The sequence below is a fragment of the Sciurus vulgaris genome (genome assembly GCF_902686455.1).
Source record: "Sciurus vulgaris genome assembly, chromosome: 1".
NCBI classification, from domain to species: Eukaryota; Metazoa; Chordata; class Mammalia; order Rodentia; family Sciuridae; genus Sciurus; species Sciurus vulgaris.
Genome location: NC_136461.1, coordinates 33,333,071 through 33,358,096, shown reverse-complemented (window position 1 = coordinate 33,358,096; position 25,026 = coordinate 33,333,071). Strand labels below are relative to the sequence as shown.

General features: G+C 39.0%; 2 protein-coding genes across 5 annotated transcripts in view; both read right to left on the bottom strand.

Annotated features, from left to right (window-relative positions):
• Positions 1–14,899, bottom strand: part of ST3GAL3 (ST3 beta-galactoside alpha-2,3-sialyltransferase 3) — a 171,217-nt gene extending 156,318 nt beyond the window's left edge. For 2 of the 4 annotated variants that reach the window (XM_079151928.1, XM_079151930.1), the window contains exon 1: positions 14,765–14,899. In XM_079151928.1, the coding sequence (XP_079008054.1) occupies positions 14,765–14,879 (115 nt within the window). In that variant the 5' untranslated portion in view covers positions 14,880–14,899. The remainder of the gene's footprint in view (positions 1–14,764) is intronic. The other 2 variants (XM_079151927.1, XM_079151929.1) reach the window with 1 other exon arrangement.
• Positions 14,900–16,849: 1,950 nt separating this feature from the next.
• The window catches only part of KDM4A (lysine demethylase 4A), a 72,889-nt gene continuing 64,712 nt past the window's right edge, over positions 16,850–25,026 (bottom strand). Inside the window, exon 22 of the mRNA XM_079151735.1 lies at positions 16,850–16,978. Within this exon, the coding sequence (XP_079007861.1) occupies positions 16,949–16,978 (30 nt within the window). The 3' untranslated portion in view covers positions 16,850–16,948. The remainder of the gene's footprint in view (positions 16,979–25,026) is intronic.

Sequence of the window (25,026 nt, the reverse complement as noted above, 5' to 3'; positions counted from 1 at the left end):
AGCACCAGCCCTCTTTTTTAAAAATTTTGAGAGAGTCTCACTAAGTTGCCCGGCTAAGTTGCGCCTGAGTAGCCACCACACCCAGCTAAGTTATTTTACTTTTGATGAAGTTCAATTTTTTTACTTTTCATGAAGTCATTTTTTGATGAAATCCAATTTTTACTTTTGATGAAGACTCTGTTGAAGGCTTTTTCTGCCTTATTTAACAAATCTTTACCAAACTCAGGGTCACTAAGATTTCTCTCCTACACATTGTTCTAAGAATTTTAGAGTTTCAGCTTTTCCACTTAGGTATACGGCCCATTTCAAGTTAATTTTGTATATGGTGAGTAATAAAAAACAAAGTTCATTCTTTTTGTGTGTGCAACCATTTACTGAACAGATTATACTGTCTCCTTTAAATTGGTTTATCATGTATTTGTCAAAAGTCAATGGTGGGGGGAAGTGGTGATCCTGCTACTCAGCCTCCTCCCGCATCAACAGGAGTGTTCTCTTCTCACTTAAAAAAATCCTACTCTCCATTTACTCTTCCCTTAAAAAAAAAAAAAAATGATATCAATTGACAGCCAGGTACACACGTAATCCCAGTTATTTGGGAGGCTGAGGCAGAATTAACAAGTTTGAGGCCAACCTCAGCAACTTACTCTGTCTCGAATGTTTTTTTTTTTTTTTTAAAAAAGGCTGGGAATGTAGTTCAGTGGTAAAGCATCTAGGATTCAACTCCCAGTACCCCTCCACACACACACACACACATCAATTGGCCATACATGTATGGATCCATTTCTGGATTCTATTTTCTGATCCATTGATCTGCATGTCTACCTTTATACTACTGTGAATGTATCTTGGTTACAGTATAGCTTCACAGAAAATTTTGAAAGCAGTTAAGGTAAACCCCTCAACTTGGTTCTTTATCACAATGGTTCTAATTACTCTAGGTTCTTTGTATTTCCATAGATATTTAAAAACCATTTGTCAACTCTGAGAGAGAGAGAGACCCCAAGCCTTTGTCAACTCAGAGACAGAGAGACCCCAAGCCTTCTGTGATTTTGGCTGAGAATATATTGAATTTTTAAACAGACTGGGGAGATTCAATGTCTTTTTTTAAATTTTCTTTTTTTAGTTGTCAATGGACCTTTATTTTACTTATTTATATGTGGTGCTGAGAATTGAACCCAGTGCCTTGCACGTGCTAGGCAAGCGCTCTACCACTGAGCCACAACCTTGGACCAGATTCAATATCTTAACATGTTTTCTGACCTATGAACATGGGACACCTATTTCAGTATTCTCTCATTTCTCATGGCAATGTTTTGTGGGGATTAGTGTCCATGTTGGCCTTTCTGCTCCCTGAGGGCCTTCTTCCTTGTACTTAGATGAGTCATCCTCCTAATTATTACAAAACATATAAGTACACAAAAACAATGATCCAACCATATTAGGTTGTAAGGAACCCTCCAGAAAATAATGTGGATCAGGTCATAATTTTTATTTCCCCTCTTCATTTCCTTCTCTTTCAAAGGCAATCATTCTATTGTGTCTAATAGGTATGTGTGTATAGTTTACCTTCTTTTAATGCATGTGTGTTTTATATCATATAATTTTGCAATCCCTCCCTCCCGCTTCACTCTTCACAGCAGGCAACTACTGATCTCCTTTTAGATTACTAATGATTAGTTTCTATATTACACAAATGAAACCATACTAAATGTTCTTTTCAACCCCAAGTCTTTTGCTCAGAATAATGAATTTGATATTCAACACGATACTGCTGTGTTGCATGTATCAAGTTTGCCCCTTTTCACTGCCAACTAGTACCCCATTGTATGGACACACCACATTTGTTTGTCCATTCACCCACTGATAGGTAACTGTGCTGTTTTCCAGTATGGGGACATTAGGAATAGAGTTGTTATCAGAATTCAGGTACAGGTCTTTATGTGCATGTATGTTTACATTTTTCTTGCATGAATTCCTAACAATGGAATGACTGTGTCATTTGGCAAGAATGTGTTTATCTTTCTAAGAAACTGCCAAACTGGTTTCCAACATGGTTATACATTTTACATTTGCAATAGCAATAAGAATTCTGTGGCCTGCATCTCCTTGCTAACAATTTGTTATCATGTTTTTTTAAACTTCAACCGTTCTGACAGGTATCTAATGTTACTGTGGTTTTGTATTTCCCTGATGACTAATAGAGAATATTTTCATGTTTTTGAGTCATTCTTATATCCTCTTTTGTTAAGTGTCTCTTCAAATCTTTTACTGTTTAGCTTATTATTGTTATAAAAAATTTATATGTATTATACAAATACATATAACTACTAAATATTTTAAAATAAGTATATATAAACACGAACTTTTTTATTCCATGAATTGTCTTTTTCTTAGGAGTATCTGTTGAAGAGTAGACAATTTTAATTTGGGTAAAATTTAATTTATCCATTTTTAATCTTAAGGTTCAGGTTCACAGGTTCACACTTACATCCTATTTAAGAATCTCAGTATGTATATCTTTTTAATTTACAGAAATGAAATTGTTTTATTGTTTCTTTTATTGACTCAAGCTATTTTAAGTTCCATTCATGTTGTCTTATGTCTGTATGATTCTTTTATCTTTTAATTGCTGTACATTTCATGATATAAACACCCCAATTCCTGCCTATCACCTCCACCTCAAGATGGAAATACATTCATCTCCAACTCCCTCAGTCAACAAATAATGCATATGTATGATAAATTATGTGGAATATAAACAAAGGAGAAGATTCACTGGGTTAAAACATTTGCATATACTTGGAGTTTAATTAATTATTATTAGATGGCTCTCCAAAATGGTCATACCAGACTACTTTCCCACCAGTAAAAGATACAGGTTACAATATTTTCACCTACCTGCCAATATGTAACATTATCCATCTTTCTAATTTTTGAATATAAAAGGCATAAAGTGGCCTGGGGTTGTGGCTCAGTGGTAGAGTGTCTGCCTAGCATGTGTGACGCACTGGATTCAATCCTCAGCATGAGAGAAAAGTAAATAAATAAAATAAAGGTATTGTGTCCATGTACAACTAAAACAAATTTTTTTAAAGGCATAAAGTGACATTTTGTTTTAAAGTGGACATTTCTTATAGCCCAAGAATTTGGTTATCTCCTTACATACTTTGCTTTATGGGTTTAATTCTGTAAACTGCCTATTTTCTGTGGTGATTGCTACCTTTTTCTTCTTGACTACAGGAGTCCCTTGTTCATTCTAGACATCAACCTTTGTGAATTTTAAATAACTGAATTTTTCTTATCCCAATATATTATCTATATATCAACTTTGTCTGTATTAGCACAAAATTCTTAAATTTGTTTAAAACAAATTCATCAATTTTTGCATGTGGTTTTTGCATTAAGGTTTGCTTAAGTTCCTTCCTTAGACACCTAAATCACAATGATATTTTATTTTTCTTTACTACTTTCCTATTTTGCCATTCTCCTTTAAAGCTTTAATCCATCTAAAGTCCACCTTTGCACTTGGAGTTGGTGTGGATGGGTTCTATCTGAACCATCTAGTGAGACTGGATACCCTTTCTCCTTTGATTTATGGTGCCACCTCATGCTCTGCTAAATTCCTAAGTACGTGGGTTTTTATGTCTGAGCTCTCCATTTTTAAAACTGCTCTTTTTTTTTTTTTTTTTTTCCTGTTTTTCACAGTGTGGCATTTAGAATGTTTTAAGAGCTGAGAGGGCAAGTCCCTCTCCTCTTAATAGAGAAAAAGCAATCTAGGTGTATATACAAGTCCAGATTTCTCTAATGAACTGTATTCTCTGAAGGTGTCTGGCCTGGAAAGAGAAATGAGAAGTTACAAGGATCCTAAGAGTAGACCGTGCTAGGAGCAGGGTTTGAGTGCAAGGGAATGCAGGGCTTCCATGTACAGCAGGCAGTTATGCATGAGCATCCCCACACTCAGAGGCAGCTCTCCTAGCCCAGGGTGCATGTAAATTCTGTGATATAAAGACTTGGGTTACCAGAGGCTTGGCCAGAGGAATCCTTATAGAAAGAAGAGCTCATCTGAAGCAGGGAAAGTTTTCATCAAACTGAAGTAGGAAAAAGACATTGATAAAGGTAGCAGTTGAGAAGAGACTGCTGTAACATGAAGTTTAGACCCTATGATTAGCAATGTGGCAAAAGCAGTAGAGCACAGAAGAGAGGGAGCTCTCTGCACCCCTACCACCACCACATATGCTTAGAAAAAGTAGTGATTCTCAGAGTATGGTCCATGGCTTACTCATGGGTTTTTCTAATAGTATGCAAACTGACCCAAAAATGCACGTCCATTCTTTGTAACACATGGAATTCCACAAACCTTTTATTTGTATGTATAATTAGGCCTCACCTAGTTATTATAAACCCACAAAATAAGTTACTGAATTACAAAAAGTGTGGTATAGGTAAAACCAAAATTAGCATTTTACTAATGTGAACTCTAAATCATTATTGCATTGAAGACTGCATATCATGCAATGTCCAACTACTCACGCATGCCCACACCCACACAGAATCTCTATGATTCTCTGAAATGCACTGTTATCAGTGCTTCACCACTGCTGTCTTGAATTGGACATGGTGTACCATCACTATTATTCTGGCTTTTAAATTATAAATTTGAGCTAGCTTAGACATTAGTTCAGTTTGCTATAGATAATTTAGTTATGAACTCTATAGTCAGTACTGATGCATATTTATATCAGTAAGATTTCTGACATAATTTTACAATAATAAGACCTCAAGGCATCTGTGAATTTCTGTTCAAATATGAGTAGTTTCTTAAAGCAAATTTATACATAATCCCCATACATTTGCTTGTAGAGAGATACTATACCCCTATAACTTTACTAAAAAGTGAAGACATGGAATAACTGATCCAAGAGAGTTTTTGTTGTTTTTGTTTTGTGGCACTGGTGACTGAACCCAAGAGTTCTACTTCTGAGCCACATCTCCAGCCCTTCTTATTTTTTTATTTTATTTTATTTTTTTTTTTTTGAGGGGGGTGTGTACTAGGGATTGAACTCAGGGGCAGTCAACCACTGAGCCACATACCCAGTCCTATTTTCTATTTTATTTAGAGACAGGGTCTCACTTAGTTGCTTAGTACCTCACTTTTGCTGAGGCTGGCTTTGAACTTGTGATCTTCCTGCCTCAGCCTCCTGAGCCACTGGGATTACAGGCACATGCTACCGTGCTTGGATTTTTTTTTTATATTGAGACAGGGTGAGGCTAAGTTGCTTAGGACCTCACTCAATTGCTGAGACTGGTCTCAAACTTGCAATCTTCCTGTTTCAGCCTCTCAAGTCGCTGGGATTACAGATGCATGCACCACTGTGCCCAGTGACCAACGTCTTTTGCCCAAAGTCTGCTGCAGTCAAAAAAAGGTTAGTGAGGAAATAACTGAAGAAAAAGAGTCCAGGAAAAAGGACTTAGTATATCAAGCAGGTGGGAGAATCAGAATCTTTAGATATCAAGTACTGATACTCAAAACACAAACTTGGAAGACAGGAAATCTTTAGTTCAAGTCCTGTCTCCACTAGTGACCAATTCATTTAAAACTCAGTTTTCTCATTTGTAAAACGGGATAAGAATCATTAAAAAAAGAAAAAAAGTATAGTTTAGACTTTACCACTCCACTTGAGATCTCAAAGGAAGCATTACCTTGCTGAACCTCACTAGTATCACCTATAAAATGTGGAAATACTACCAAATATATTTATTGGTAGTATTTATTTGGTAGTATTTCCACATTTACCCCAAAAGGGGGGTTAAATAAAATGATGCACGCAAAGTTCTTTAGAACAATGTGAACTCCAAATACATAGCTGAATGTTACCTATTAGCCTCAGAGTTGCTACATTACAAGTACCATGAGAGCAGGTCAGTACCATATGGAGTTTTTTAATCCCTAAGACCCGACACAGATTATGCCAGGAACAGACTGTCAATAGGTATTTACTACTATTAATTTTAAGCTTCTTGCAAATGACCTTTACACATTTGGATGTGCATTTGAGCATGTGTGGGTGTAAAGATCATCCTCATGATATTCTCATGTCAGCACATAAAGATCTCCCTTACCCATTTGAACAGCTGTGGAGTATCCATCCAAGAGACCCACGATCAGTGTCCTTCAGTATCCACAGAGGTTTGGTTCTAGGACCCCTACCAATACCAATATCCACAAATGCTCAAGTGCCTTATATACAATGGCTTAGCATTTACACAGAACCTCCCATATATTTTAAATTATCCTTAGGTTACTTATAATATTTAATTTAAAATAATTTGCTAACATTCTGTTGACAATTTTTGCATCTATGTTCATGAAAGATATTGGCTTATAATCTTTTCTTTTCTTTTGGTGCTGGGGATTGAACCCAGAGGTGCTTTACCACTGAGCCACATCCCCATCCCTTTTTACTTTGTATTTGAGACAGGATCTTAGTAAGTTGCTGAGGCTGACCTTGAACATGCAATCCTCCTGTCTCAGCTTCCCAAACTGCTGGGATTAGAGGCATGTACCACTCAGCTAATCTCGTTTTCTTGTAATATATCTGTCACATTTTAGCTGGCATCACATGAGTTGGGAAGTATTCCCTCCTCTAATTTCAGTTCATGGAAGACTGCTATTAAATCCTTCCTTCAATGTACACAGAACTTACCAATGAAACCATCTGAGCCTGAAGTTTTCTGATTATGAACTCAAGTTCTTTAATATGTTATGGGGCTATTCAGATTTCTAATTTCTTCTTGATTCAGTTTTCAGTAAGCTGTGTTTTCTGAGGAATTTATCCTTTTCAACCAAATTGTCAACTTTTTAAACATAAAATTAGTCACAATATTCCTCTACTGTCCCCTTTTTTGTGGTACCAGGGCATTAACTTGGGGGGCTCGACCAGTAAACTGCATTCCAGGTCTTCTTTTCTTTTCTCTTCTTTTTTTTTTTTCTTTTCTTTTCCCTTCCTTCCCTTTCTCTCTCTCTCTCTCTCTCTTTCTTTAGATAAGAGCTCACTAAGTTGCCAGGCTGGCCTGGAATTTGCGATTCTCCTGCCTTAGACTCTCAAGTTGCTAGGATTACAGATGTGCACCAACATGCCTGGCTCCCCTATTACCCTTTTAATGTGTGCAGAATTTGCAAGACTATCTCCACTTATCTTCCTAATACTGATAAGCTGTGCATTCTCTTATATCCTTTATTATTTTTTATTTTATTTTATTTCTTATTTATTTTTATTTTTTGTAGTACTGGAGATTGAACCCAGGGGCAATCTACCATTGAGCTACATCCCCAGTCCTTTTATTCTGAGACAAGGTCTTGCTAAGTTGCCCAGGCTGGCCTGGAACCTCAGAAGATTCTCCTGCCTCAGCCTCCTGGTGTCACTAGGAATTACAGGTATGTGCCATTGTGCTCAGCCTTGCTTATTCTTTTTTAAAATGTTTTTATTGTGGTGAAATATATATATAACATAAAATTTAACATTTTAATCATTCTTAAAGTGTGCAATTCTGCAGCATTAAATACGTCAATACTAATGTTATGCATCTGTCACCATCATCTGCCTTAAAAGTCTTTTCATCTTGAAAAACTGAAATTCCATACCAATAAACACCAACTCTCCACTCCCCTTTGTTCCCAGTTCCTGGCAACCACCTTTCTACTTTTGTCTCTATGAATCTGACTACTCTAAGCAACTCATGTAAACAGAATAATACAATATTTGTCCTTTTGTGACTGGCTTATTCCTCAGCTTTGTACACAACACTCCTACTTCCCATTCTCTTCCTTTTGTACAAACATAACAACCTTTCAACAACAGTGAAACTCCACTTACCCAACCCCATCCCTGTGCAAGTCTCCTTCTCTGCTGGCACTACTTATTGTTCACAGTAGTTTCCTTTAGGCCTTTTAAATTTTTTTATTTTTTTGGTACAAGGGGCTAAAACCAGGGGTGCTCGACCACTGAGACACATCTTCAGCTCTTTTTATTTGTTTTATTTTGAGACAGGGTCTCACTAAGTTGCTCAGGGCCTTGCTAAGTTGCTGAGGCTGATCTTGAACTTGTGATTCTGCTGCTCAGCCTCCTGAGTCTCTGGGATGAAAGGTGTGCATCCCTGTGTCCAGTCCTTCAATTCCTAATGTCTACCTATGTTCACAACCTAACTTTAGGGGCTGGGGCTGTAGCCCAATGGTAGAGCACTTGCCTCCAGCACTTACCTAGCACTGGGTTTGGTCCTCAGCGCCACATAAAAAAAATAAAGATATTGTGTTCATCTACAACTTAAAAAAAATATTTACAAAGCAAACAAAAACCCCCTAACTTTACAAGGTTAATTTTGTCTTTCAAGCAAATTTTAAGAAAGGAAAGAGTCTTTTATATTTGCCCACCATTTACCATCCCCAGTGATCTTCATCCTTCCTGTGCACACAGTTCCCATCTGGTATCACCGTCCCTGGGCCTGAAGGAAATCCTTCACCATTTGCTGTAAAGCTGACCTGCTGGCAACACATTGTTTTAACTTCTGTTGATTTGAAAATATCTTATTTCATCTTCATTTTTAAAGAATATTTTCATTAGATAGATTATGCATGACACATTCTGGGTTTTTTCTTTGAACACTTATAAAAATCTTTCATTATCTTCTGACCTCTAATGTTTCCCCACCCCACCCGGCCCTTTCAGTACTAGGGATTGAACTCAGTAGTTCAATCTGAGTTCAAGCTGAGGAATAAGCCAGTCACAAAAGGACAAATATTGTATTATTCTGTTTACATGAGTTGCTTAGAGTAGTCAGATTCATAGAGACAAAAGTAGAAAGGTGGCCACTGAGCCACATCCCCAGTCCTGTTTTGTATTTTATTTGGAGACAGGGTCCCACTGAGTTGCTTAGTGCCTCAATTTTGTGGAGGCTGGCTTTGAACTCACAATCCTCCTGCCTCAGCCGCCTAAGCCACTGGGATTATAGGCCTGTTCCACTGTACCAGGCTGTTTTGTTTTGTTTTATTAATATTTTTTTAGTTGCTGATGGACCTTTAATTATTTATATTATTGAGATGTAGTGCTGAGAATTGAACCCAGAGCCTCACACATGCTAGGCAAGCGCTCTACCACTGAGCCACAACCCTTACTATACTGTTTATAGTAAGAAGTTAGTAACAACTCTTACCCCTCTGCGTTGTCTTTCTTTCTTTCTTTTTGGGGGGAGGGGTACTAGAGATTGAATCTGGGGTGCTTTATCATTGAGCTATATCCTCAGTCCTTCTATTTTTTAAGACAGGACATCACTAAGTTGCTGAGGCTGACCTTTGTGGTCCCCCTGTCTCAGCCTCCCTAGTTGCTGATTACAGGTGTGGGCCACCACACTCAGCTAATATTTCATTTTCTCTGCTTTCAAAATTTTCTGTTTCAGAAGTTTAACTCTGATGTACCTAGATTTCATTATTAGGGTTGACTTGAGGTTCTTAAATCTGTAAATCAATGTTGTTCATCAAATACAGAAAATTTTCAGTCATTATTCTTTTTTTCCCTATACAATTGTCATAAACAGAGCATTTAATATTATCCCACAGATCCTTGAGGCTCTGCTATTTTTTTTTAATTTGTGGTTTGAATTAGGTAATTTCTATTGTACTCTTTAAGTTCACTGACTTCCATCATTTCCAATCTATTGCTATTTTTTTTTTTTTTTTTTTTTTTTTTTTTTTGTGGTGCTAAGGATTGAACCCAGGGCCTCGTGCATATGAAGCAAGCACTCTACCAACTGAGCTATATCCCCAGCCCGTTAAATAAATTTTAATTTCATTTACTATAATCTTTTTTTTTTCTATAAACTTTTCAGCTCTAGAATATGTATTTGGTTCTTTTCTATAGATTAAATTTTTGAGACTATTTATTGTTCATTGTATTTTCCTTTAATTCTTCAAGTGTATTCATATTTGCTTTTTTGTCTACTACAACACTGGGAGTCACCTTATCTATAGGTTTGTTCTTTTTTAATTTTTCCTTTAATATGGAATACATTTATTTCTTTGTATGTCTGGGTAACTTTTTATTAAGTACCAAACTTTGGATTACACGATCTTTCCAGTGGTAGGATAGGGCTAGAACTTTAAGGTCCCCGGCATTGCTTCCCCTCCAGCACTGACCTTCTCTTCGAATCTCATCCTTTAGCAGTGCTATCTATACAGAGAGCCTCACATGGTTTTGCCCTGTGTAATACATAGCTCAGATTCCCAGGGACTCCCCCACAGACTTCTGATGCCCTCTCAGATGGTCCATCCCAGATTCCCATTGCTTCAGCTGCGTTTTCCTCCTCAGCTCAGTGGAAACCACTACGATTTGTTCAAACTTCACTCTCTGAAGAGATAGGAAATTGGGCCCAGAAAGCTGCGTATCTGTGGGACTTGCCTCATTGGTTTTCCTTCTCTTTAGAGACTGAAATTTCCTGCTGTCTACTGTTCCCTGCTTGACACAGTTGCTTCATTTATTTTGTCCAGCTGTATAGTTTTTTATAGAGGGAGAGCTAGTTTTGACACCAGCTACTCCATTACCATAGGAAGCAGAGTGCCTCTTTAAACCACAGAAATACAGGCCTCCTTTTCCTTTGTAAAAGGGAAAACTAAGAATTAATTAATATAATGTTCTATGTCTATTTAGGTCAGTTCAACCTGTCCTTCTCCTAATATCAGATCCAACTTTCAACTTACTTGCCAGATGGTATTCACCCAAGCAATCAGATCAATAATGCATAGTTTATAATCTCTCTGGCTATGATCTTTTATAAATATGGGCATAAATACAAAGCAAGTTGCTATAAATGCTGTGGCATGAATTTTTAAAGATCCCACAACACAGGAAATAAATCCTTTCAGTCACTTTAATTTATTAATTAGAAATAAAATTTAAAATAAATAAATTAGAATATGCACAGCTTCTATGAAATGAACCACTGGAATCAGATCTATTGATAAGAGACAACTACTTAACTCTTATCCAAGGTACTGACCTGAATGCAGCATCAGGGCAAAAAGAAATATAAGTATTTTATCTTCACTTTAGAGAAGAAGAAACTGAAGCATGCTTCTTTCTAACCCCAAGGACTATATTGACTTGTTTATTAATTTTAGAATATATGTATATATAAAATTCATGTTCGTGTATGTATGCGTATATCTATGTATTATATTATAGATATGATAAGTCTACGATACTTTTATTTACTTACTTATTTTTTTGTGCTGGGGATTGAACCCAGGGACACTTAACTACTGAGCCACATCCCTAGCCCTTCCTATTATTTATTTTGAGACGGGCCTTACTAAGTTGCTTAGGGTCTTGCTAAGTTGCTGAGGCTAGCCTTGAACTTAAGATCATCCTGCCTCAGCCTCCCCAGTCGCTGGTATTACAGGCATATACCACTGTGCCTGGATACAGTACTTTTAAAGACAGGTTAATAATTTGACTAATTTCATACTTGAAGCCTTCCAGGTCAAGCATTTGGTCCAAACCTTGGCAATCTGACCAAGATTTTATTATGTGTAGCCACAAGCTGCACAAAACGAAGCAGTTTGTATTCCTCAACAATATACCTTGGAATTAATGAAATCATAAATTTTCTTTCTTTTTTTTTTTTTTTTTTCTTCAGTGCTGGGGATTAGAACCCAGGGCCTTGTGCTTACAAGGCAAGCACTCTACCAACTGAGCTATATCCCTAGCCCTGAAACCATAAATTTTCTATCAGGAAGGGATTCTATGCTCCAACAGCAATGCACACAGATTTCTCCCCTGGAACCTAACACAAGTTCCTTTGATTCCTTCATGACAGCACGAAAGCCTCTGTTCATCTAATATTCACGTACCCAGAACAGTACAGGAAACATAATAAACATACTGTTTATTGAATTAATAATTTATTAATTAAAAACTCTAGCCTCCCCCCTCATCAGGAAGGAATGCCAATGGGTAATCTTGACTTTATGAATATTATAAAAATGAAAAGGAAGTAATGTTAAAGACATTATTTTTCAAACTTGACGTTGTCCTCCAAGATCCTCAGAAGAAAGGAATACAAACATTTTTCTTCTTTTCTGGTACTAGGAATTAAAGCCAGGGGTGCTCTAAACTAAGCTGCATCCCCAGATCTTTTGTATTTTTTCTTTTGCGACAAGGTCTTACTGAGTTGCTGAGGCTGCCCTGAAACTTGTGATCCCCCTGCCTCAGCATTACAGGCGTGTACCATTGCAACCGACAGTACCAACTTTTGATTACAGAGCATGCCACAAAATGAGAACACTAATAACAGATAAAAATGATGAGGATCACATGAGATTTGAACATTAAGCTCCTGCTATAGTACACGCATGCAGTAGACACTCAATCCTCTGATATTACAGCACAGAAAATGACGCTACAGTGAGACAGTTTAAACAGACTATTCGAAGTCAAGTATCTAAGAGGCTTAAGGGTCAGAAAAATGGAAAAGTTGTAAATACTGCTGTCTACTAGCGATATTAAAAAAAAGAAAATTAACTAGGCACCATTGATGCCTACAACACTTGGTAACTGCACTTGTCACAGCCAAACCTACAAGCCCCTTGGTCATCTTTTGGTGGACACTATTCCTCTTTTTTCCCTTATCTTATATTCTCCTTTTTCTTTCTCTACCCCACTCCCGATACTACTAGTACTTCTCTGAGCCCCTTTCCACTCTTTTTCCCAGGTGGAACACAGAATTAAATCCTCTTCAATAGTTATTTCAATAAAATATCAACATGGGGCTTTTTGTTTTGTTTTGTTTGGTACCAGGAAATGAACTCAGGGGCACTTAACCACTGAGCCACATCCTCAGCCCTTTTTTGTATTTTATTTAGACACAGGGTCTCAATGAGTTGCTTAGTGCCTAGCTAAGTTGCTGAGGCTGGCTTTGAATTGGCGATCCTCTTGCCTCAGCCTCCTTAGTCACTGGGATTACAGCAATGCGCCACCTTGCCCTGCTGATCTCGCTATGTTGCCCAGGTTGGTCTTGAATGCCTGGGCCCACATGATTCCCCAGCCTCATCCTCCTGAGTAGGTGGGATTACAGGTATATGTCGCCATGTCCAGCTTGAACATGGGTTTTAAAGATAGGAAACAGTTCAATTTTGGTTCCAACAATTAGCTACATAACTTTGGTAAATTACTTAAATGAAGTGCTGCTATTTGCTCAACTGGAAAATGGAATAATAATGGGCATCTTCACAGAATTTGAGCAAGAAATAATTAGATGAAATAAAGTTTGTAAATTGTCTAATACCTGACACCCAGTGGTCTTCCAGAATGTTAATTCCCTTTCTTATTTCCTAGAACTAGGAAAATATTATCTGATCCTTAGTTATGAGACCTCTGTTCCTTGCACACATTTTCCATCTATGTTATAAATACAAATGGAGTCACCATTCTGAATAGAGAAGAATGTCTCTAACCCCAGACCTCTGCACCCTACTGACAGAAACACTCCTTCCTAGTCTTGAGTAGTCTCCCTAATTTTAAAAATATGAGAAATTTGAATAAACCCTTAAAACACAAAGTAATTAGCAATCATTACAAGCTAAGCATTTAAGACTACTTAAACATTCTATATAAAATAATAAATTAAAGACACAACATTATATTTTAAAATTCGGCTTGAAGCTACCTCAGTGTAGGTCATGTGAGAACTAAACGAACTACACGGGAAACGTTTCCATACAGGGCCTCAGAGCAATAGCAGGCCAGCTGTCAGCTGCCTCTTCCAATTCGTTTTAACCCTGCACCTAGAAACTAACTCTACTCTCTAGTGAGTTGTATACTGATATCCAGTAGATGTTTGTAAAAATAAAACTACTTTAGAGAAGATAAGTCCCTAGGATCAAATAGGCCACCCCATAATTACTGAACCAACCTCAGATCAGACAAAATAGCCAAAAGGAAACCACTTTATGGTTACTATGTGATACTTCAAGCTACAGACAAGACCAGAACGTGCAAAGGTTAAGTGCAGATTAATGTCAGTCCTTCAATTGCAAGCCTGTAACAAGGGGACACTGGGTGACACAGGGGACATCAGGTGAAGAGAAATCAAACCAGAGAGCATTGGGCTATGTGGAAAATACTGAATAACACATGAGACCAAATGCACAAATGGAAGAAAGGGAGGGAGTTACTGAATAAGGAAGAGAAGCCAATATTCCAGGTACGAGCAAGTTTAATACCAAAGGACTAAACACAGTGAAGAGGCAGAGCTTCTTTAGGGAAAATGAAACAAAGATAACATCAAATTGAAAAGTCAAGGAAAAAGTAAAGATGATGTTTTGCCAGCAGAAGAAAACCAACTTCAATACCAAACCCTAAGGCAATAAATAGGGAATAAGGGTAGTAATACACTATAGTAATTAAAAAGAACACAAGCCTTCAGAAGTAGAAGTATGGGCATAGTGTGGGTTTTTAATCGAAGAACAGCACATTCTCACACAGTTCTAAGAGGAACCGAGACTAGACATGGCATGCAGTTTAAAAAAATAAATAAATAAAATTTCTCAGCTTATAGCAACTAAAACATTTGGTAATTTCTAAGCCTAAGTCCCAGAAATGTTCAGTTTACTCTCACTGCCCGTCTCTGAAGAATATGAGAGCACTGCAGCCGTGTGAGAAGCCGTAACTGACCTGCTCCAGGCTCTTCCCGGAAGGGTCAGAGTGACTATACTTACTAGAGTCTTCCCATTGCAGTAAGTGTAGCTTCCATGCAGAATAGTACAAAAATCCCAGGACCAGAAAGAGGCAGAGGGCTAGCAGCAGATTGCGCACAAAGACCAAGAGTCCCATCTTCGCATGATTTACAATTTCCTATATGACCTAAAAAATAATAATTTTTTAAAAAAATTAGGTCTTAAGAGATAAAGCAATCATCATACTGATTATGTTCTCCCTTAAAGATAAGGAACAACCTTGGCATTCATAACATGGCGTTTCCCAACATGCTCATCCCCACCTCAAGGAACAGCCTCAGCAGCCCTCAGCACCCAGGGCAGAAATCAGCAGTCAGGCTGGAACCCTCATCCAGTCCCAGCACCAATCGATGCCCACATTCTGCGGTTCTAACCTCCCAATTACATCTCCTATCATGTGCCCTTCCCACTGCCACCACCCGAGTTCCTGCCACCGCTGTGTTCCCACAGCTCCCCAGCCTCAAAACCACACTCTCCAAATCCATCGTACACGCAGCACACACAGTTGTCTTTTAATAACAAAACAACGGGGTTGTTGCTTCCCTGCTCAAGCCCCTTTCTATTAGTTTTTTACTACTCCTGAAAACAAGGTACTGCAAACTTAACAGTTTAAAACAACACAAACTTTTTTATCTCAGAGTTCTGAAGGTCAAAGTCCAGGCTCAGCAGGGTCCTTTGTTTAGAATCTCACAAGACCAAAATCAGTGTCAGAGGGGCTGCTTTCCTTTCTGGAAGAGAATCTACTTTTTTTTTTTCCATATTTTTTATCAGTGCATTATAAGTGTACCCAATGGTGGGGTTTGTTGTTACATGTTCATAGGCAAAAACAATATAACAATATAATTTAACCGGTATCATTCCTCAGTATTTTCTCTTTCCATCCTTTCCTCCCTCCCCTCCTCTCTCCCCCTGATCCCTTTACTCTACTGCTCTCTCTTGGAAATTCATGAGACACCTCCCACATCTTTCTTTTTCCTTTTTACTTCCCACATATGAGAGAAAACATAGAACTTTTGATCTTCTGAATTTGGCTTATTTCCCTTAACAAGTCCCATCTATTTTCCTGCAAATGACATAATTTCATTTTTCTTTATGGCTGAATAAAACCCCATTGTACATACATACCACATTTTCTTTTCATTCCTCTGTTGATGGACACTCAGGCTGGTCCTGTAGTTTGGCTATTGTGAGTCATGCTGCCATAAACCTGGGTATGCATGTATGAGACAAAATCTCCTTCTAAGCCCATCCAGCTACTGGTTAAATACAGTCCTTGCAGTGAGCTATTGGGCCAGTTTCCTGCTAGTCATCGGACAGGAGCCAATCTTTGCTCTTATTGTCCTCCAACTTCCCATGTGGTCCCACTTCAGCCAAGGTGGGCTAAGTCTTACACTCAGTAAATCTCTCCAATTTTCCCTTCTATAGAATCTTCTGCTTTTATCTTACTTTCTTTGCTTTTCAGGTCTCCTGTGATTACCTGTGATTATAGTGTGCCCACCTGTATAACGGAGAATATTCTTTACTTAGAGCCATACCCTTTATAACATTTGGAAAATACCTTTTGCCATGTCAGCTGATACTATTACAGTTCCAGAGATTAGAGTGTGGACATCTTTAGGGGGCCATTCAGTTTCTCTGAAAGTAATTGCTTAGTAAAGTCAAGCAATATCTGACTGAGCCCTGACTTATTCCCCATCCATCCCCTGCTCCTCAACCTCACCTGTGCCCACATGCTAGTAACTCTGTTTCACTAAGCCCTACCTTGTTGTTTCTGTCCTCGAGGTCTGCCTGAAATCGATTCTCCACCCACCCTGCTACAATGCCTGCTCTACATCCTTTGATACTCACCCTACATGTAACATGGGCCAAGACTTCCTTGATCAGACCCTGCACCCACAACCAGATACTCCAGCCACAAAAGACATGAGAAAGATATATATACTCAGAATGAAAAGTGAAAATTTGCATATTACATAACTGTGCACCTTGAAAAACCAAGAGAATCAACTGAAAACTCATCAGAACTTACAGGATCAATAAAGGAGGTAATTATAAGGTTACTTACAAAAATCAACAGCTTCTTAAAAATTACACCAGCAGCAGGTGTGATGGCACATGCCTGTAATTCCAACTATTCAGGAGGTTGAGGCAGGAGGTTCACAAGGTTCAAGACAGCCTCAGCAACTCAGCGAGACCCTGTTGCAAAATAAAAAAGGGCTGGAGTATAGCTCAGTAGTAGAGTGCCCCTGGGTTCAGTCCCCAATACCGACCCCCCCCCAAAAAAAAAAAATTACACCAGTAATATCTACTTAGAAAATGTAAACTGAAAAATTCCATTCGTGATGGCAACAGAATCTATAAAATACTTAAAAATAAACCTGGGAAGAAATGGGCAAGACTTTTCACCAAAGGGTACAGAAGATCTGAGTAAGTAAAGAGACATAACAAGTTCTTAAGTGAGAATATTCAATACTGGAAATCTATCAATTCTCCTGAAATGTCAGTTCTCTATAAGCTTAGTTTAATTCCAGTCAAAATCCATGATTTTTTTTTTTTACACTTGGATCTAAAGATTACCTGAGGAGTTCATACCCAAGAGGAGCCAAGAAAATTTGAAATGAAAATGAGCTAAACATATAGGGGAAGGCCAAGCTCATTTCTGCGACGTTTCTGATACCAGGTGTGGCAGGGCAGGGGTGGTCCTCCTCTCGACAAGCGACAAAGCCACAGCAGAGGACGTCTTCCAGCCCCATTTCACTCTGACACTGTCTATCTGGAGATGATACCAGAAATGGAAGTGCTATATCAAGGTATATGAATGCTGTAAATTTCAAAAGATATTTCTAAATTGCTCCCCAGAGTCCACCAATTCACATTCCACACTGTGTTGTTTGAAAGATCCCACAGGTTGAAAGCTCAGGTCCATAAAACTGTCCCCCATCACTTCAGAAACCAACCATACACCCCAAGTTGTTTTACCTGTTCTTCTAACCCACTAGCAGCAAACCTGAGTTCCCCCAAACCATTCATTAGGTTCAGTTAATTTGCTGAAGTGGCTCAAAAATTCAGGGGAACACCAATTTATGATCAAAAGATATTACGAAGGATACAGATTAAGAAATACAGAGGGTGAGGTGTGGAGAAGGGACCAAGAGCTTTCGTGTCTTCTTTGGGCAGGCCACCCCAGGATCCATCACCTGTTTAGCCATCCAGAAGCTCTCGGAACTCTGTCTTTTGGGTTTTAGGAAGGCTTCAAAATAGAGGTGATTGATTGCACCACTGGCCACTGAAGACCAACTTAGCCTTCAGGAAAGGGTGGGAAGTAGGGCTGAAGGTCCCAGCTCTCTTAATGCTGCCTTGGTCTTTCTGGGGACCAGCCCTTATCTGGCAGCTAAGTAGGGTCTGCCAGCCATCAGCCAACTCATTGGCATACAAAAAGGGGTCACTGTGGAGATTCCACAGAGTTTAGGAGTTGTACAACAGAAAATGGGGATAAAGACCAAATATATATTTCACAATATCACAGTAAGAATTTGCCTTCCCAGATATCAAAACCAACTCAAGTCTGAAATTACTAAGACAGCCAGGTACTGGCATAGGAAAAAACAAAGATAAGGGAACAGAAGAGTCTAGAAACGAGCTCTCTCAGACATACACATATATCTACATATATGAATGTTTATATGTACATATATATGAATTTATTCTATATAGGGGAAAGGCCCAACAGGCTACATAGGTCAGTGTTAGCACAGTGACCTCCAGGGAATGGGATGGGAATGTGAGAAGCAGATCTCTGGGAGACTCTCCTTTTCCCTTTATACTCTCCTGAACTAAATTTGTTATAATCCACAAGTATTACCTCCATAATTTTTTTAATATCAAACAACATAGTGTGGAAATGTGAACTGGTGGACTCTGGGGAGCCACTTAGAAATATCTACAGAAATTCACAGCATTCGTGTACCTTGACACAGCTCTTCTATTTCTGTGACTTCTCCCTCAAGGAACACTGCAACAAATAGCATTAAGGACACGAAGGGAATGTGCATTAACACTGATTACATAGGCAAATAACAAACAGTTCAAATGCCACCAACAGGGACCCAGCAAATAAATTATGATCAGTCTCCACCATGGTTTCAGTGGGAAGCTTGATGGGAAATAGTGCACACAAAAGAATAAACTGAAGGAAGTCTCATGACAGGATGTTTTAGAGCTGTGTGAGTAGGGTCTAAAGGAAACAGCAAGGAATGAGAAAAGATCCAGAGACCAGCAAGGGCAGGAAGCTAGCTAGATACACCCTTCAGCCTGAAAGGGCCAGAGGATGGTGGCTCAGCTAGGGCTCCGGTGGGAGCAGTGGCCACAGAGGAGCAGGATGCTACCAGCGCTAGGAGCGGCAGGGTTAGGGCAGCAGGGGGTGATAAAACATACTCCGACCTCTCCTACCACTCTCCTCTGTCTCCTGCTGGTGCCTTGTATCAACTGATCCCAAATAAAAACCAAAGGACAAGGGAACCCAGATGATGCAGTTCAGAAGTCAGTCACCAGCACAGAGAGGAAAGAAGCGGATAACAGATCTGAAAGGCAGAAGAAATGAACATGAGGTACCAGTCAGAAAGAATGGGCACATCTACATGTACCCCATAGGAAAATGCCTAGAATATACTGCTGAGTGAAAAAGCAATCACACTGTAGAATAATATGCACATACATGGTCGCATACTGACAACAACAAACAAGGACAACACTAACATTAAGTGGGGAGCGTTGCGTGGCAGGGGAGGCTGAGGCAGGAGGATCATAAGTTCAAGGTTAGCCTCAGCAATTCAGCTAGACTCTCAGCAACTTAGCAAGGCCCTGTCACAAAATAAAAAAATAAGAAGGGCTGAGGATGGAGCTCAGCAGCTGAGCGTTCCTGGGTTTTACCTCCTGTTTAAAAAAAAAATTATGGATTAAGTACACACCTAAAAGAATATGCACCAAAGTACTGACAATAATTACCTCTGGAAAATGGGTCTGGACAGGGTGTTGTTTTTTTTTACAACCTATTCATATGTTTATTTTTAATTTTTATATTTATAAAGGTAAATGTACAAAGTTTTCAAAGTGAAATAGAAATCAGAGACTTGCATTTCCAGCAGCAGAAAAGTCTATGTATCTTGTCTAACATTCCCCAAAAACAACTAAAAATTTAAGGTATAATCAGCCTGCTACAAAATCCAAGTGGTTCTTGGAAAGCTTTTTCTTTCCTTCTAGAAGGGAGTTGACGTGGCTGGTACCACGTTCTCTCTTGAACGCAGATGTGAAATCTGAATTGGCACAGCCAGGCAGTGACCACAACCCAAGGCGCTGGAGACGCGTGACACTGAGTCAACAGAGTCACCCACTCATTCAGCAAATGTGACAGTGAGGACGCTGAACCAATCACCTATTCTATTTCAGTCTTTTCCATTAAGAAAAACAAGCTTCAAATGAAGACAGCAGAAAAAAAAAAAAAAAAGAAAGAAAGAAAACCCAGAAGAAGAAACAGATTTCCGAAAGCAGATGAAATACAAAGGAGCAAATAAGAGCTTAGAAGAAGCCAAGACCTCCAGGACAAGAGCATCCCAGGATCCTCAGAGAAATGTCATTTCAAATTCACTGCCTGGACAAAAGTCTGACAATACACTCCAGGGGTGGGACTGCAGAGACTGGGGAGACAGGCATTTGTATGCACTGGTGGTGGTGGGAGGGATTTGGTAATAACTAACAAAATTACATATGCTTAAAATTTTACTCTTTCAGCCAATAATCTTCCTTGTAAGAAATTATCCCAAAGATATACTGACAAAAATACCAAAAGTCTTATGCACATAGCAATTTACTGCAATGCTATTTGAAATATAACAGGACTGAAAGTCCTCCAAATGTCCTTCATCAAGGGTTGAATAAACAATGATATAGCCACCAAAGTGGAATATCATGCCGCCATAAAAAAAGGAATGAGCTCCCTTCCTTTCTGGATAATTTAACCTAAAAACCATTAGACATTAGGAACTGAGCAAGGTAGGCACACATGCTTGGGGTAAAGGTGCAGGAAGGGGCATCAGTTTGTGTGAGGATCAAGGGGAGGGTCAACAGGCAATTTGGGATTGACCACATAAGAAATATATTGACACTTAATGGCAGGAAGTTTTCTCAATAATGGAGATAGAAGTTACAAACACTGAAAGGGAAAAAGTGAAATTAATCTTTTGATTTGTATTAGCACTGGAGGTATCAGTGTGAAAGTCATGGTTTCCAAGATATAAAGATAAAAAAATATATAGACAGAGGTAGTATATGTGCACATTTGTGTATATACGCATATATCCCCTAATTCATCCACATAAGAGACCTAAAAGCAGTCACATTCCAATGCAACAAGTACATTCCAATAGCAACACATCTAAGACCTAGACATGTGTGTGTATGTGTGTGTGTGTGTGTGTGTGTGTGTGTGTGTGAACCCAGTCTTGTGCATGCTAGTCAAGCACCATACCACTGAGTTACATCTCCAGCCCTAGATATTAGGTATTGGTGTTTTGTTTTTGGGGGGGTTGTTTGTTTTTGTACTAGGGACTGAACTCAGGGTGCTTTACCACTGAGCTACATCCCCAGCCCTTTGTATTTTTTATTTTGAGACAGAGTCTCACTAAGTTGCTGAGGGCCTCAACTAAGTTGCTGAGGCTAGCCTTGAACTTGCAATCCTCCTTCGTCAGCCTCCCAAGTCAGTGTGTCTGCCACCACACCCAGCTACATGTTGGTTTTTAAATACCATTCTCCATGAACAGGAAACAGGGACTGTTGGCAGAATGGCTGATTCTGAGACAGAAAAGGCACAAGATAAAACTGGATCATCTTTTTTCTTTAAATATGTTTTTAGATGCTGATGGACCTTTATTTTATTCATTTATTTATATGTGGTGCCGAGAATCGAACCCAGTGCCTCACACATGCTAGGCAAGTGCTCTACCACTAAGCCACAACCACAGCCCAAAGTGGACCATCTTGATGTGCCTAAAAGTAGGAAAATGTTGAGAGTAAGGATATGTCCAAAGAAAAAAGAAGCCAGCTTGAGAGACTCCTACTGGCCAGATCTAGAGCAATTTAGCATCAAAGTAAAGACAGATAATAATACTGTTACCCATTAAACAAGAACCCAATAAAGCTCTAAGGAGAGGATAAAGTTCTTTAGAGCAGAATGCCAACTGATGAATATAGAAGGAATAACGTAATTACAAAAATCACCATTTAGCAACCACTACAGTAATAATTCAGCTAAAAACATCAAAGGATGATAAAAATAATGAAAAAATTTTTATGAAAAAGGGTATGTTATACAGTTTTTAAGTATCTTCTCAGAAAACACTTACTAATTACACAAGGGAAAAGAGTAACTTTACAATGGACAATCGTATAGACACCACCACAGACTAGCGAAAGGATGTGTGGGAATTCCTTATACTATTTCTCATTATCTCAAAATGAAAAGTTAAAAAAAAAATTTAACTAAGTGTTCCAAAAACTATTCAAATAAACATCCAAAGAAGAGTTTATGCAGCCACTTAAAATGTTGTTTATGAAAAATTTTAATGATCTGGGGAAACACTTAAGATCTATTATTGAATGAAAAAAATGGACCAAGTATCATATACTCAACATGAAGACAGAAAAAGACTAGAATAGCCAAGTGCGATGGCGCACAGCGGTAATCCCAACAGCTCAGGAGGCTGAGGCAGGAGGATCCTCAGCAACTTAGCAAGCCTGTCTCAAAATAAAAAATAAAAAGGGCTGGGGATGCGGCTCAGTATTTAAGCACCCCTGGTTCAATCCCCAGTACAAAAACAAAAGACTAGAAAAAATAAAAACACTAATGGTCGATGATGGCACAGCATTCTGGCCAAAGGAGAACCCTTGGCCTCCTTGCACAGTCAGCAGAAGGCACACAGGCAAACAGCTGCAGATGCTCTTGGTAAAACCCCTCAAGAAGGCAGCCGCATCTCGCCTCAGAGAAGGGAATCTGGTCCAAAGCTTATGTAACTAACACAACTGACAGGCACTGGCAAAGCACTAAAGGTACTAAATCAAGAAAATTCACACCCTGCCCTAGAGAAGGGAGGTGGACTTCTGTCCTTCCCCTTCATTCCTCAGCTCACCATGACCTGATTTGCTTTCAAAACATTATTCCAGTCTAAGCGTCTTCAGGAAGTTTCCAATATTACAGCCCTAGACTATGGCTGTTTGTGCTCCCAAGTATTCCCGGTTTATCTCTACCACAGCATTTAGAAAAAATCTTGTCTCTGCCTCTGCAAAGAATGAGCATACAATTTAAAAGCAGAACCAGAATTTAGGTCTGTGAATAGCCAGCATTTAATACATAGTGCCTCCTACATAGTAACACTTAGTTTGTTTAAAGGTAAAATTAATATATTTCTAATTACATGCCCCAATTCTAGTCACAATATAATTTGTACACATTCCAAAAATTAACAAATACTAAAGTTAGAATTTGTGCTTATATGTAATACAGCAACTTTTAAATGTAGAGACCTTCAGGCACTGTCTTAGACTTTCTTACATTCTGATTCTGCAGATACCTTTTTAAAAAAATATTTTTATTAGTTATAGATGGACATAATACCTTTGGTTTTTTTCTGTTTTTGTTTTTGTTTTTTAATGTGGTGCTAAGAATTGAAACCAGTGCCTCACACATGCTAGGCAAGCACTCTACCACTGAGCCATAATCCCAGCCCCCAGATATCTTTAAAAAAAACTTTTTTTTGTACATGGACACAATACCTTTATTTATTTATTTTTATGTGGTGCTGAGGATCAAACCCAGTGCCTCTCATGTGCTACATAAGCACCTTACCACTGAGCTACAACTCCAGCCCTCTGCAGGTATCTTAAAGGCTATGGTAAGTGATTTCACTTACCATCAATGATGACTATACCAAACTCCACATGTTCAGCCTACAGATCCCCACTGAGTCTCACGTCCATTTACTAACTTCCCATTCTAATGGATTATCCAGATGTTTCCCAGGTGTCTCTGACTTCCCCAGTCAACCTCTTTCTCTGGTTTTTACTCTCTCAAGCAAAGACAATACCTTCAAAGGTGCCTGTCAGCAGCCTGGACATGATTCTTGACACTACCCTCCTCTTCACTTTCACTTTCCACATGCAATCAATCAAGCCCTTTCAATTTCCCTCTTAACTGTACCCTGAAGTTCTCCATCCCTGCTCTTTGCTGTACCATCCTATTTCAATTCCCTATAATCTTCTGCTTGGATTCCTATAACAACCTCCTAAAGATGCCTGCCATGTTCATTTCCGCCCTCTGCAATTCACTCACACACAACCAGAGTGACATGATTCACTCCAGGGTTAAACTTCAAAAACGTCCCAATACTCTTAGAGCACAGTCCCAAACCCCTACACCAGGCCTGTGGGGACACTGTGTGCTGAGGCCCTCCCACCTCTCTTACCACCTGGCCTTTATGAGTTTGGAGCAGTGAACTTCTCTCAGGGGTTGGGGCTTACCCTGCTCTCCAAGGTCAGGCTGAAGCCCTCTCAACCAGGCCACTTCCTCTACCCAGTTTCTACTCACCTAAGTCTCAGTTCAAAGCTTAACTCATTCCACAGAAAGTATACCTGCCTCCATGCTATTTTAGGGCCTCTGTCAATTACTCCCGCAGCACCTCCATACCCCTGTCCCATTTCACGGCACACTTATAATTTTGTAAGTATTTACGACAGTTTAACATTTATACTGTGGCTCGTCCGGGCAGGAAACATGTCTGTCTTGTTCACCACGGTACCCATGGTAGCTCCTCAAAAACTATCTGGTCACTAGTGGGTGATTCAGCCAATTACGATACGCTTTAAAAGAGGCACATATGCTACAGAAAGCTAGATTATCTTAAATAGCCACAAAAAGAAAATTGTATAAAAATCTGACTCACTGAAACATGCACCAAACTCTTGCCATTCCTAATTGCCATCTACAATATGGCTGTTTTCTGAACTACACCTGGCAACAACTTTTAGGTTACCCTGAAATACCAGAGTTTTACTGATCCTCAAATGTCAGTTATAATGGCTATAAACTCAATTATGATAAAATCACAAAGAGCAAAAAAACCACAAAGGGGGCTGGTAGTGTAGCTCAGTGGCAGAGCATGCGCTGAGCATGTGGGAGGCCCTGGGTTTAATAATCT